Source organism: Blennius ocellaris (genome assembly GCF_963422515.1).
Source record: "Blennius ocellaris genome assembly, chromosome: 7".
Lineage (NCBI taxonomy): Eukaryota > Metazoa > Chordata > Actinopteri > Blenniiformes > Blenniidae > Blennius > Blennius ocellaris.
Genome location: NC_137656.1, coordinates 23,198,398 through 23,213,734, shown reverse-complemented (window position 1 = coordinate 23,213,734; position 15,337 = coordinate 23,198,398). Strand labels below are relative to the sequence as shown.

Here is a 15,337-nt window from a genome sequence, read left to right as displayed (position 1 = left end):
ATGCATAAATCCGAATTGAAGTTTTAAATATGTCCAAAGTGATTAGGAAGTCACAGCAATCATTTTCACAAATAACACATTTTGAATTTAAACACAGGTGCATGTCACTCACATGAGAGAAATCCAAATATCTACTTTTTTTTTTTCATGATGTGTAGATAGAACACAGGTCTGTATTTTGGAGTAATAGTTAGAAATGATGCCTCAAAGCAAAAATGTCTCCACTTTGAGTTCAGGTGGGAAGGCTTCCCGTGCTGAGTGTGCGTCTTCTCCACGGGTTCCTCCCGCAGTGAATAAACATAGATTTGAGGCTGATTAGTGACTCTAAAGCACCAATAGGTGTGAGTGTTTGTCCTGTGGGGGACTGGTGACCTGACCTTCGCCAGGAAAGCTGCCCCAGCTCCACCTAAAGTTGGATGAAACAGGAAATGGCAAATTAGAATGTTTTACGATGACTTTGATAAGAAAGAGAAAAAATTCATGACATTTAGATTCTGGATCAAATTCTTTATTTACATGAAGTACACTTGAAACTGAAGTCAGCATCACATGGTTTCCTTCCACACTGTCCATTCGGATCCCTCAGATAGTGATTTGCTCATTTTTGTGTAATTGTGTGTGTGTGCGTGTGTGTGTGTGTGTGTGCGCGTGTGTGTGTGTGTGTGTGTGTGTGTGTGTGTGTGTGTGTGTGTGTGTGTGTGTGTGTGTGTGTGTGTGTGTGTGTGTGTGTGTGTGTGTGTGAGGTGCTGTGGATGGCAGGGGGAGCCAGGTTTCTACAACCACGCACAGCCACAAGTCAATTTCAATGGTGACAGCGTCAACTAAACCGGCAATGGATGTGTCTTCCTTTCAAAATAAGACCGACCATTGTCAACGTCAAAAGAGAAACGACACAGGGAGTCAAAAACGAAACGGTTCGTAGGGAGCAACGTTGAACTCTGAATCCCTCTTCGAGGCATGAAACATTCAGATGTTTTGTGTTTCTGTTCTGGAAATGTTTTGTTTTTTGCTATGTTGCGATGCTTCTTTTTAAATAATTTGTATTTGCTATTATTTTACATCCATTATGTATCATGTTTTCGGTCATTGTATTATAATGCAGGTTGCATCTTCTTCATTTTGCTTTTGTTGATTACTTCCTATTTCGTCTCTTTTTCACATTTTGTGACTCCATTGTGTCTCATTTCGGCTGTTTTACAACCCCTGTCGTCATGTTATGATCCTTATTTGGTTGATTTGTGTCTACTCATTTCGTAAAGTTCATTCTTTAATAACTAATTTTGGTGGCTATTCAATCTCAATTTATGTGTTATTTTGTTTGTTTTACACACCTCTAACAGTAGTTATTTATGGCCACATCTTAGTTGGTGTGTGTTTCTGCTTGTTTTGTGTAGTATTTTGTTTTCAGTCTCATTGTGATCGTTTCGGGATACTTGTGTCATTAATGTTTCAACAGTCTCTGCACTTTTTGGTCATATTATGCATCTATTTGAACACATCTGTTTGGTCTGAGTTTTTCCCCTCCATCTCCTTGCGGTAATTGTATTATGTTCTGAGATCCTTCCATGTCTCATCCGAAGACGGTGTCAAATATTGGTTGTTTTACATCCCTGTGTACTCTTGCTTGGCCGATTTGAGTCTCTGCTGATTTCATTTACACTTTTTAATTCATATTAGTTATTTTACAGCTTGTGTACTTTTCTGTGTATCTCTTTTTTTGGTCATGATAAGGCTAATTAAGGCCCATCTGTGTCCTTTGCACCTTTCTGTGATTACTTTGTGGCGTGACTTTTGATCGTCAACTCATTTTACGCAATGAATTGAACCCAATAATATTTTTTGCACCTCCCTGCAATGTCTTTGTTCTCTTTTGTGTTGATTCGCTTCTCTTGAAGGTTTGACTTCAATGCAGCGGTTTGTCGTGTGGATCCTGGCTTTTATTTGACGCCTGTGGAGGGCGGAGGTGCGGTGCGCGCGTGCGCTCGTGCGCGCTTGACGGCGCTCCGGTGGATGATGCGCACACTGAGATTTGAGGGGGGAAGGTTTGGAGCAGCTCGGACTCGAGTTGTTTTACTGCATTTCTCCGCCAGGAATGGTCCAAATACTTCCCAGGATTCATTTACAAATAATACGCCGTTTCGTGGAGAAAAGATAGCCCCCGATCGATATTTCGTTTTCGGATCTTACGCTAAAAGAAGGTTGAACAACTTTAGGAGACAGTTTTCGGACTTTAATGAAACCGAGAGCGAAACGTTTTGGGATAAAGGGAGTACCTTAAAAAAAAAAAAAAAAAAACTACCGCATTGGCTCCACTTAAGTGGTTTGGTAGGTAAGAATAAAAGAAAACTACTTAACTGAAATTCTTGGACTTTTTTTCATACGTGTTTTTTTCCGCTCCGTTGATTTTCTGAGTGGAAACCGACGTGTTCTTTTTTTTTGTGCGTGTCTTTTCGCACAAGTTTGGCACAAAAATGCGCAAACTTGCGAGCTAAGCGGCTAAAGTTTGGAGTCCAGGGAGAGGGTGAAAAAGGAGAGTTTTTGTTAAGAGGGCCTTGCGTTGAAAGTTTGGATTATCTTTTAATTTCCGTGGGGAAGTTTTCCTGCATCTAATCCGAGCTGTGGAGTCTTCCTCGTCGGGATTAACGCTGGCTGTTCCGCAGCTCCCCGCCAGTAAGGTGAGCTGCTCGGCTCCACTCCTCCGACCCATTGCGCCTCTGCTTTCTGTCTGTTTACAAGAGGAACTCAACGTATTTGTTTGTTTGTTTGTTTTTTTTAAGTTGCTACTTTTTGCATTTAATCTGTAAACACAAGACGGATTGTGACTTTCTTTCTTTCTTTGTAACCTCTTGCAGCTCAGTGAAGTTTCCTCACGTCGCGTGCATGAGAGACACTACAATGGGTTGCATGTGTGGAAACGACACATCTCTCATGCATGCTGGATAGTTAAATCCAACCATCAGCAGTAGTGATGCACGTTACTCTCAAAAAGATTCGTCAAGGTGAAAGAAGTCTGCTTTGTTTTTGTTTTTTTTCTATCGAGGCGCTATTTAATCCACATGTGCTCACATCAAGGGCCAGAATCCAGAAAAAAAAAATCCAATGTTTGAAACGAGCACACGATATCGTGATGTTGTCTCCTAATCAGAGGAGTTTGGCCTCATGGATCCACATGTTTTCTGGCCTGATTTTGCTTTAATGTTTTTGCTGCTGCTATAAATTGTGTTCTCTCTGTAAACACAACTTTTTTTTTTCTACCAACCCTCCCGATCTAAAATGCAACCACAAGTTAACTTCTTTCTAATCACAGGGCATAATCCTTAATGAGAAATCCTGTGAAGTTAAGAGAAAGGAGGAGAGAGAGAGAGAGAGAGAAAAAAACCCTCGAGACAGTCATCATTACTACATCTGTCATGAAGACTGGGTTTGGAGGGGCCAGCCTGATGTTATGCAAAGCTTTAAATGTTATGTTATAAATGGAGAGGGAGAAGATGGATGGTTTGGAAATGCAGGGTGTCCACAGGGAGTTCACCAAGGGGGGAAAAAAAAGATCTTCCTGAACCATATAATGGGAAGTGAGGAATCCTTCTGCCTTTTAATTTACTGGGGCTGCTCCCCTGGCTCAGACTTATTGTCACTTCAGCTGAATTTGTGTTTTCAACCAAACGTAATAAAAGATTCAACGCTGGATTGACAGTTTCTTATGTCTGTGTGGATTTTGCACAGGCTGATGTTTTCAAGGGAGTTTTTCTTGTGTGTCTCTGAGTGAGTTCTTGTTTAGTTTAGGATTGATTCTTGGCTTGTGTTCCTCTTTGTCAGGGGAGGGAACATAAACACTTACTGAAAAGCACTTTGGGTTTTAAGTGTCAAACCAAATGGCACGGTCTCCGATGGCTCCACATTAATTGTCTTTACATTTGAGTGTAATCTCATGACACCTGATCTCCCACCGTGGCGTGCCGGAGGTGAACCTCTCGATTCGGACTGAGTGGCTTCTAAGAAGAAGAAGAAGAAAAATAGTGTTTTTGTGAAAACAGTAGCCTGAGGGGAAATGGTCTGATGCTCGTCTGTCCACTGGACTGCAGCCGTGTGCAGACCGGCCTGTTGCAGACTGGACAGGACGGGGTGGGGGGGGGCTCCACAGTTTGGGAGCTGAGGAATTTTATGCATGGATGGAAGTGAACAGTAATTATGGTGCAGGCCATGTTATGGGTTAGGCCTGTAACCTTTGTCTTTGTATAATGAGAGGGGCTAAATGTGTCTTGTGTGTTCTAATCCGTTTAGTTTAACCCCCCGTTAGTGTGGCAGCTCCTCGGGAACAGGCCTTCGTTACTTAAGCGCAGGTTGGATTTGGTGGTCTTGATTTAGTATCTTTTTAAATCCTGTATGATGTGAAATCTCAAATATAAAGAAGGGAACGAGGATGGCACAAACCAAACGGAGAAACAAAGTCTTTTTTTTTTCTGCCATGTCTTGTGGATGAATACATTTTTGTCCACACATGCCAGATGAAGTGGGATCTGAATAGTGAATTCTTACACACATTTTCTTCCTCGTGTGTGTGTGTGTGTGTGTGCGCGCAGTGGATGGGTTTTCACTGCTTGGTGGCAAATGGCGATGACTGCAGCGTTTGAGATGTCACATGTGGGAGAGGCATTTCTTCACGGTCCTCTGCCTCGCACCGTCACCAGGGCGCCATCAGTCGTTTGAAAGCAGAAGAATCTCGGGCGGTTTTCAAATGCGTTCTTTGTGTCTTTTCCTGTTTTTGTTTATTAACTCTTAATTCCTCTTTAGATTTTCAATGTTCCTGGAGTTGTCCTTGATAGTGAAGTTGACATTTGGGCCGTGAACTGCTGCTCTGAACAAAACAAATTTCAGGGTCACCTCAAAAGTTCTTGAAACCCTTTTCCACCTTTTTCTCCCCTGCATTTTAAAATCCCCAAAAAGATGGTGCAAGAAGGTAATCTACAGATTGATACTTTGTTAATCACTACTATTACTATAGATCTGAATCCTGTATCAAAGGTAAAGAAATGTAGTGTTAAAAACAATTTTTTTTTTGCAAATTAACAACTGAGACCACCAATGTCCACAGGAAGAGCAGATTTCCACCACCTTAAAATTCAAATTATTAATTTTTGTGACACGTCTAAATCAGTTGGAAATAAATTATTTAAGAGGCCTAAGGTACTTAACTTTTATTATTCATGGAGGATAAGATTAGATCAGCATCAAATCGTATCGAAAGCAAATGTTCTGCTACTGTCTCACAAACAGGAAATGCATAATCTCTTATTCTAAGAATTAGTAAATCGATCAGTTATTGGCTGAGAATGAATGATGTTTCAGCCAATGAGAGAGAGGATGTCAATTTCATTTAACTCTCAGTCAGACATATTGTGCTGGTTTGTTAGAGTTAGACTGTTGGCAATAATTACTGCAGAAATATGCTGATTTTTAGCATGAGACCAAGAAGCATTGGTGTCGGATATTAAAAAAGATGTTTAGAACAGAATTCGCTGGGAATGGCGACAATGAAAAGTTACTTTGAGGATTGAAGTTGGGGGGGAATTCGATCAGTGAGACACTTGGACAGTTTGTCAAGAAATGCGATGTTTATCGGAAAGCATTTCGTGTTTACTGTAGCGCTGCCACTGACCATGCTGTGTAGCGTTGTCAGGTCGTGCATCGAAAGCCAAGAAACATTCAGAAAACATCGCACTTTGTCAGATTATTCTCTGAGGTCGGTGTTTGCCAAGTTGACATCGACTGTCGGTAAAGATGCAGACTAAGTTGATTTTCATTGACCATATAAGATTGATTCTTATACTGCTCTTCTACAAAATATTGCTAAAATGGGTAAAAATTACTTGAAAGCCTTAGGTTTCAGGGGGCTATGACCTTCAGGAGCCCCACAACAATCATTTTCCCTTGTTGCCACCCATGGATGTCATTTTTTTTTAAAATATGAATTTAGCCTTTTTGTAAAACGGTAACGTCCCGTATCTGTTAACATTCCCAAAACACCAAAGTGAAAACAGGAACACGACTCCATTACCGATCACCTGCCTGTGTGTGGGTCGCTCTCTGTGTGCAGCTGCTCTGAAGCAGTGGACGGGCGTTTGTGTAGTAAGACACACTTGATGTTTAACTCATGGTCCTGTGGGAGAGCGGCGTGACAGAACGTTGTGTCATACTCTGAAGAAGCTACTTCCTCCTCCTCGAGTGCGGAGCCTTGTTTTCACTGACCAGGGCCCCGGGAACGTGCGCGGCTGCTCTCTGCGGTTCCTTCTGTCTGGCAGCAGAAGCCCTTTCCTTGGATGCTTCCCAAACACTGACTCACAGCTTACAGAGCAGAGATGACCAAGCCCCCCCCCCCGACCCGGCTCAGCAGCTGGAACACTCAAGCATTCTTGGAAAGTGAAATTGAATTGGGTTTTTTAGGACACGGTGGCCGTTTCAGCGTCGGTACAAGTGATTACGTCTTAACGGAGCTACGTGGGTCCACAAGCTTTCATATGAGGATGTGCACCAAGATGAGGAGGACGACCGTGGTCCTGTTGTTCTTGTGGCTAATATGACGAGCGCTGCGGTATCATGGTTTCATTTCTTCACCGCTCTTTGACAGCTCTTAGGAACAAATGGCTACACGGGGGGGGGGGGGGGGGGGGGGTGTTGTGTTTGAGAAGAAAAACCAACTGTTGAGTGATAGATCTCTCAGCGTGGAAACGATGATGGGCCGGCAGTCTCTCACTCTACAAGGGTGTCACGTAACGGTCTGTAGTTTCTGTCTTTAACAAATTCTTCTTGGGGGCTTATGGGGGTTATGAGCAAGTGTTAATCTCTGCAGCCAGATGTGGCAGAGGCGATGATTCCAGCAGATGTGCACTCTAGGGTCACCCAGTCCTCATGTCGGAGGGCACTTATTCATCCTCGGAGCCTCAGCGGAGAGCGAGCGGCAAAAACCACAAGTTGCCTTGGTGGCATTCTCTGGGAACGATGGCGGACTTTGTGCAGTAGGAGGTCAATAACGCGTTATTCCTGACGGGCGATGGAGACGAGCCAGTATTTGTTTGTTGAAGTTGTCTGCAAAGGCCCAAAGTTCCTTATCAGTGTTTTGCGCTGGCTCGGCTAAATGCTGACGTCTCCACCATTCAGTCCTCCTACTGAATAGTTTCTTCTTCTCTGTTGGGGCACAGCCAAACAAAGTGTTTTTGTCACTGTGAAATCTGAAATGAACTAATTCCATGCCGCTGAAGGACTTGTGAAGGGTGCCATACATTCATTTGTTTTCATTGTCGTTTTCAGCTGCGCTCTGCGAATGACCCGCTGCCGATGCCCCAAAGATCTGAATGGAGTTGCAGTCGCAGAGACGCCAACAGCCGTAGCTCCTTCAGCAGGATGCTGATGAGGCCAAGGATACTTCTGTTTCTGGCTTTATTTGCCCAAGTTTTAAGAACCCAGTGCCGGCCTGCTAACGCTGATGACGGTAAGATGAGTCGACCGCTCAAAGCTGCTCTTTTCATTTATCTGTCCGATGCTTTTTTTCCCCTCCAGTTCTGGTGGGGTATTGTTAAATATTTAGCGACTGATTAAACTTATTAAGTCTGACTAATCTCGACTCTCTGCCTTGAGAAACAGTCCGTTGATAAGCACAGCTTTGTTCTGGGTACAGGAATGTAATTCTAACACACTCCAGACTTTGTTGAAGTCTGTCCTTTGTAGCGTCGGCCCCTCACCACCCCCATTTGCCCAAGTCTGATGTTGTTTGTGAGCACTTTACTGCATCAGATGTGGCACCAGTGTATTTTTTTTTTCTCCCCTCCTCATTTCTTCACCCTGATCCTGTCTAAGTCTTCTTTTGCGAGTGGCTTCGCAACAACTCTTCACAGACAAAAGCCTGCCAGTGATTGTACGTTTGTTTTTAAAGTGGACGTGAAAGTTTCCGGTGAAGAATTCAGCCCAGCCTGGCTGTTACACAAGTTCACTTTTGGGAAGAAAAAAAAAAAAAAAAAAAAAGAGGAGGGGGTGGAAGAGGCACTGAAATCAAATCCTTAAAAATGTGTTTCTTGGAGCCAGTCCAGCGGGGTAAACGCTGCCCGGACTTGTGGGTAGATGGGTTTGGATGTTTACACTCTGCCGTCGGAAGTAGAGAACAGCAAAACAATATGATAAAGCACAGCGTTATAATTGAAATGATTAACCAAGAGGGTCTCTCTCTCGGGCTTTAAGCCCTAAAATAAACTTGCTGCGCTGTGTTTAAGCCGGCAGTGAGCCGGCAGTGGGACGGGGAGGAGTAAATGACTCCCATCTGTAGCCCCGGGGCAGCTTCACTACCTCGCAGCCCTCACTACTCTCCTTTTGTAATGAAAAGGTATTTGTTGTCACTGAGACGGGAGTTAACTGCCAGGGAACTATAAATTATCCCCGGTTTTTTTGTTGTTTTTCTTTTGGGAGGGGGGGGGGGGGGGGGGGGGGGGGATTAAAAAAGATGCTATCTTAAACCTTAACTTGTCATGGAGGATGGGTTTTCTGGGGAGAATGTTTGTCTTCTGAGTTGAGCCATAAATCTCCTGGGGGGGTGGGAGGGGGGGGGGTCTAATGCGTTTACACTCCGGTCAGTTCTCGATCGCCAAATGGCCAGGTACGAACCACTCGCCTCTGTGCTTTTCCACATGCTCCCCTGCCGATTTTTTGCTTGGGAATGCCCCCCCCCCCCCCCCCCCCCCCCCGCTGCTCCCCTGCTGGTGACGGATGGCTTCAGCTGTCGACGAACAATCACAGCAGAAGCATTTGGTTGCATTCCTTTTGTCTTGGGTGGAGAAACAAAATAGCGATATGGAAATTGTCTTGTTTCATTCACGCTTCATTGTTTGTCTTGGGTGCCCTTTTTTTTTTGTTATGTGATGTTCACATTTGAAAAGGAGAGCTCGGCGCATTGAGTGTCTTCAGGGGCCACATGGACAGCCATTCAGATGATAGCAACCCCCCCCCCCCCTCCAATCCCCTCAACTATTTCCTCCTGTATGATCACACAGAGAAACCTTCCTGAATCTTTAATGATTTGTCAATTTTTTTTTTTGTTGTTGTGACGGTGACATATCGGGAATTTATTTTTGTGTTTTCCTCTGTGGGCTCTATTGGCTTTGCTGTCAGTCAGAGTGGAGGAGCCATTGACCCCCGAGGGGCTCTTAAAATGCAGAGCCACTCGAGTCCTGAGGAAGTGTCTTTTCAGACAGAAACGTTCGCCCGGAGGAGCTCAGTTCTGCTGAGTGGAGAGGGAGAGTGTAGTGAACACGGCCAGCATCCAGATAAGCCTTTTTGGATATTCTCTACTAAAATTTAAACACTGTAATCTTATTTTCTTTTTCAGTTGAGTTACCTTCAGCTGAAAAGGCTGAACCACGACCGTGAGAAAATCAGATGACAAAGTCATTAGTCCTTCATCACTTTGGTTCTTGGTTCTGTGGCAAATCTTCAGCAGGACTTCTTGAATTTGTGTGACACTTCCGCCTTAAACGTCCCATGAACACCAATGTCGGTTTCCATTTGCACACAAAAGGGCACAAAAATGCCTGACTGACTTGTGCTCCAAGTTTGTGATAAGAAATGACAGTACCTTTTTAAAAAAGAAAAAAATCAAGTGGTCTTGAGGACTTCTATAAGAAAATTTTTTTGAAATGGCTTTACATTGTAAAAGTTTGTGAATAAGATTTTAAAACCTCATGGAGAAATAAACTCACTTTCATTCTGAGGCTATAAAAGATGAAATGTCTTTTTTTGGTCATTCCACATATTTTACAAGTAATAAATAGAACTAAATTGTGTAAATTGTAATTTTTGTAAACGTTTACCCGTGAAACACCTTGTTAAAAGTTCCTAAAATGGAATTTAAGAAAAACTGCCTGTAAAATGTGGGACAGATTTATTATTATGATTGCATTCAAAGCTTAATCTCATAGATTCAACCCCACCGATTCAAAAGTCTTCTTTCAGTATCTAGTTGGCCGCCGTTCAATAATTGCTGTTTACCTATTTTCTGTTTCCGTTGTTGCAGACGTCTTAATTATGATACAACACCTAATAAAACACACCCTATGAAGAGTTAGTTTTAACCACCATTCATTTCTGAGTGATGACATGTTTTAAATGTGTGACCTTGTCTGGGGGAAAAGTCAACGTAGATTAATGACCGCAGGATTGATGTATATTTAGACTCCTCAAGATTTAAATGAACAGGTCAAGTCGAAACTGCAGCTTCTTTTATTTTGGTCCTGGCAGAATTAATAGTAATGAGAACTAATCACCTTTTTTCATGAATTATGAGGCAAGAAAACTGCTTTCATTTATCCGTCACTAAAGTTTTATCTCAGATTTATCTAATATTTCCACACGAGCAGACTGTACATGTAATGATTGTTTCTGTTGACAATAACTTGTTCCACAAGTCTGATGCTCTGAGCGGTTCAGACAAATGAAATGAAACAAAGAGCAACACGGCAACAGTCCTACTGCTTATTATAACCTCTGAAAGGTCTGTATTGTGTGCATGTATTGAGCAACAAGCCTCTTTATTGTGTGACCTTGTGACCTCCTGTCGCTGAGGCGGCAGGAAAACAGTGATACACCAATCTAGATTTTATGATGTTTATTCATTAAAAGGCCTAATGTTAACGCTAAATGCCGCGGAGCTCATTTGAAAGACACAGGAGCCACTCTGCGGTGCGCAGTAACCCCTGTGGCCCCCCCCTGCGTTAATCCACGCCGATTGTCGGAGGCTCATTTAAGAATGAAAAGCTCCTCCCTTGGAGTGCTTTTAAGGAAAGACGGTCGCCCTGCAAAGTTTTTGGGCGCTTGCTAATGAGCATTGTCCTCTTCTCCTGCTTCCTGCCGGCGCTGCCTTTTGTGTCTTATCAGTCTCCTCTGCACGTCGCCCGCCCCTTCACTTGCTCAAAAGCAGCAGAGGAGACCGTCTCTCTCTCTCTCTCTCTCTCTCTCTCTCTCTCTCTCTCTTCCCCCCTCTCATCTGTGCCACCAAGGGCCCGACTCTCCTGCATTCAACCATCACTGCAGTGAGAGCAGGAAATCCCAGAAGTCATTCACGCGGCATATTGCTTCCTATGTTGTAGTCAGAGAGAGTTCCGTAGACTGGCGCCAACTCTCCCTTCCAGTTGGTCCTGCGTTTACAGGCTGCTGAGCTTTTCACCCGCTCGTTTAAAAGCTCCTCACCCTGCGTGTGTGCGTGTTCACCAGCATTCCTTTCGTCATTCGTTTAATTAGGCTGATTTTAAATGATGTCAATCAATAATTTTTTTTTTTTTTTACAGATGGTTGGGGGGGAGAAAAAAAATAACAACACCCCATGAGTGCGTGTTGCAGGCAGATTTCTCTCCGAAAATGTGGCCCCTAATCCATTTTAATCCAATCACAGTTGCAGGAAGATTAACTGCGATGAAACATCCTCAGATTCAAAGGAAGTGTGAAAATGTGACACTTACTTTGTTGTCGAAGGGTTAAAAATGAATTCCCTTGCAGTGTTTGTTGGCAGGCCATTTACACACTGAGTAAGCCTCGAACTCGTGTTGGTGCTGATAAGACTGTTTTGACTACATTGTGTTTTATCTTTCTCTACTTTTTAAAGTTGTCACGGAGGCACAAGCGGTCCAGCCGCGGCCTCAAATGAAGCAACGGGCCCATTTTTACAGCTTTCGTGGTTTTAGTTTTTTAGTTTTATGATGTCTGCAGACAAATAAGTAGAAGGATGTGGACAGTGTCTTATCCGTGTTATCTCCGTTTGGAGGGCAGGGACAGAAACACTGGACAGCCTCCACACACGGAACACAGGCCTTGTCCTGCTTAGATAGTTGAAGCCCGTCAACATGTCTTTTTTTTTTTTTTTTCTTCTTCCCCGAGTTAATGACAAAAGCAGTTTATTTTCCTTTTCAAACTGAAGCCAATAAAGTGTCTAAATCATGACATCTTCAAGCATGTGTGAAAAGAGACACTTGCCCTAGCTTTTCTTTTTTTTTTTACATATGTTCAACCATGTTCAGTTACGCCTCCTTGAGATTCAGGCCAGACACAGAAAAGCGTATAAATAACATTTAGAGGAACTTTCCCCCCCCGTCTCTATTAAACAAACAGGTTGTGTACAGGTTGTAGGAAAGTGCCTACGAACACTAAACAGAGCAGTAATGTGCTGCCGTTTGGCAGCTCCAGCACTAATTCATGGTTGCTCTGTCTACGTGGCATAAATTTCATCATCTGCTCAAGTATACCAGGAACAGTACACACACACACACAGTGTACATGCGCCCAAGAAAACAAGATGGATGCTTTATTTATTATGGACGTACAGCTTGTGGTGGCTGAATTAGCTGTGTTGGCACACAGGACGGGACTCGGTGAGGATGGTGGGACTTTGTGGATTTTTTGCCCCCTAATAAAAAACTTCTGCACAATCCTTCATACATCGCTGTGCAAACATAGCTAACTGTGGACTGTACACGACTGGTGGTTGATCTGGGGATCAGTTCATTAAAGTTGTTTTTTATTTAATAATAAGGTTATAGGAAAAAACCTCTTTGCTTAGGAACATTTTCTAATGTTCAGATTTTAATCAATTAAAGTTTCACAAGACTCTCATTGTGCTAGTAACGAGGCGCTTTGGCTTAATGGGGAACAGAGTCGAGAAAAATGCAAAAGAAAAGTCAATAAACACAAGAAAAAAATAAATGCAGCAAACCACTGGGCTGTAAACTAGTGTGGAAAGAATTCCACACAATGATTATTGACTTTCTACTGGGAATTAATGGTTCGCCTGAATCTTTCAACATTTTGTTTTTCAAACTTCACGTGCATTTAAATGACATTGTAGTTGTTTGTCTTCAAAAAGTGTAAACATACAAAAAGACTACAGATTGACTTAATATTTAAAATCTGCACATGACGTCAGCATGATCATGTAAAGCAGATGAAGATCGAGTCCAGTTGTGGCAGTCGAGTAAAAAAATGTCCAACTTTCTGTTTGGTTTTGTCTCACATGTCCTGTCATTTAACACTGAATTAATACACTGGGCGAGGTTTGGGTTTCTTACCTTAGGTGAGGTGGGGCTCCTCTATTTTTAACCACGATCCCCGTGATCAAAAGAATCACAATTCGTTGCCTAGTTATTTTTGTTTCAGTACAACAGTCAGTGATTCTAATTGCATGCCGTGAACTTCATTGTGGATGAGTCACAGGTTCAATGGTTGCCCAGCCTCGAAGCAGCTTTTCATTCATAGACAGTTGCTACACACCTATTTAACTCCTCGCTGACACAAATGTCCAACCAGACAATGAAACGGAAGCAATGCAAGACATTTAAGCATGTGGACAGTTTGGTGGCAGCAGTATGAACTAGTAGGGAGATTTTAAACTACGTATGACTTTCATACATACATATATAAGGTTTATAGAGAACTGATTTTAAAATAAGAGAATAGACATTGGATCTTTGTTTAGAAAGAGAACTTCTGACCTAGTTGTTTCCAGAGCTCAGAAGAGGATGAACACTCTGGTAGGACATTTATATATATATAAAAAAAAGCCACAGTAACACAGATGAAGACTTCACTATTTAAAGCAGAGGTATACTGACAACCATCTCTAAACGTGTGTTGAAACGTGAACCAGATGTGCCGCAGAAGCAATCCCCATCGGGTGCCACCTCTGTCAACAACTACCAGGAAACTAACATAAAAAAACAAAAAGAAAGCAAGACATCATCCACACTGGTTCCAGCTCCTGCTGGCGCTGGAACGGTGTGAGGGATAGGACAAAACAAACCTCATAAGTACACGTTTCTTTAGAACAGATAACCATCCTCCGAGCAGCACAATGTCTCAAACTACCAATCATCTCAAACTGGTTCCATCAACATTAGTCTGAACTTAAAGGGCCTCTGCAGCTCGCAGTCCAATGGAGCACATTTTGAAAATGTCGAAATCGGGAAATGACGCTTGTATAGATTTACGCATGCAACAGGTGGAAGGCTGCTGTTTCACTCATTCAGTCTTGATTGGGTCAAAATGACTTTTTCAGCAAAGCAGTGTTGATCTACAGAGGATTGAATCATTGAGAGCTAATATTTTTGTGGCTTTAGTAGAAATAATCAGGCATTCATTCAGTCCATTTGACATAATCTTGACCAAAATATCAAATGTTTTCACTGCCTTAATGAATCCCTGCCCTGAAAACTAAAGGGAAAAAAAAGGCCTCTGGCTTCATTAGATAATGTCTACTGTACACATAGATATAGACAATTGGTTGTTGTCTCTGTCACGTTGCTCAACAGAATAAAGGTTAGTGTCATAGTTTCAAAAACAATGTAAAAATGTTTTGCATCTCAAGCTGGCAGTGCAAAATGTAAAAGAAAAAAGTTGGTTCTGATGCAGTTTCATTGATTTCAACTTCAAACAAGCCAAATAAGAGTACCGTATAATTTAATCATATAACACCAGTCATTCCAACCACATAAAGAGGAAACAATCCAACATTTCCACATAAGCAAGTATACGTTCTTGTGGGAAGAAAGCTCTGGTTGGACCAGACTGGGGTGTGGCCGTCTGGTTGAATCCAGATAAGAGTGTGTGTTTAGCAGGTGTCATGACTTATTATAATTCCATTTAGAATTTGTCTTCTATTCATGTCCTTTGGCCTTAATGTCCAGAATGTTGTTGGGTTTTTTTTCCACAACTGCCAGCCGCGAAACACTGATGTGGAGGCTTCTCAACACAGTGGCCTCGGTTTTTAAACTTTTTCGACGACTTAATGTCGACATGGTCCCAATGCCTCTCCTGCTTTCCCCCCATTTTGGTTTTTGTTTTTGAGGAGAAAGTTGATCCTACCCCCTGGCCCCTTTTCCTGCTGGGATTAAGGGCCTGTCAGACATATGTGATCCAGGAAATACCTTAACTAGGCCCAAGTGGGGTCACCATGGCAACTGGCACTAGAACCTGCCACTGCAGGCCCGCTGGCCCGCCGGCTCGCTCCTGTGCACATGCTCAGTGGCCTGCTCTCCCGGCTCCCTCTACCCCTTTATTGTTAGGAGCCCTTTGTTGTGATGGTGGGAGGGATTAGTCAGATCTGCTGATGTTGTCCCGAGGTTTTTCTGTATAGATTTGCTTCCTGTTGTGATCGGGGGGTGGGGGGGGGGCGTTTATGAAGGCACAGTGCACTTTGAGGATAGTTTGAAATAATCTCATGCTGAAAGGATTGTTCACCACCACAGCATTCGATCATCCAGTTCGAATTTTGTTACAGTGCCAAAGGGGGGCTGCGGAGGAAACAAGGATGAGT

General features: G+C 42.9%; 1 protein-coding gene across 2 annotated transcripts in view; it reads left to right on the top strand.

Moving 5' to 3' along the window:
• Window positions 1–2,039: 2,039 nt before the first annotated feature.
• Window positions 2,040–15,337, top strand: part of fgfr1a (fibroblast growth factor receptor 1a) — a 32,165-nt gene continuing 18,867 nt past the window's right edge. For both annotated transcript variants that reach the window (XM_080500107.1, XM_080500106.1), the window contains exons 1-2: window positions 2,040–2,675; window positions 7,306–7,486. In XM_080500107.1, the coding sequence (XP_080356233.1) occupies window positions 7,333–7,486 (154 nt within the window). In that variant the 5' untranslated portion in view covers window positions 2,040–2,675; window positions 7,306–7,332. The remainder of the gene's footprint in view (window positions 2,676–7,305; window positions 7,487–15,337) is intronic.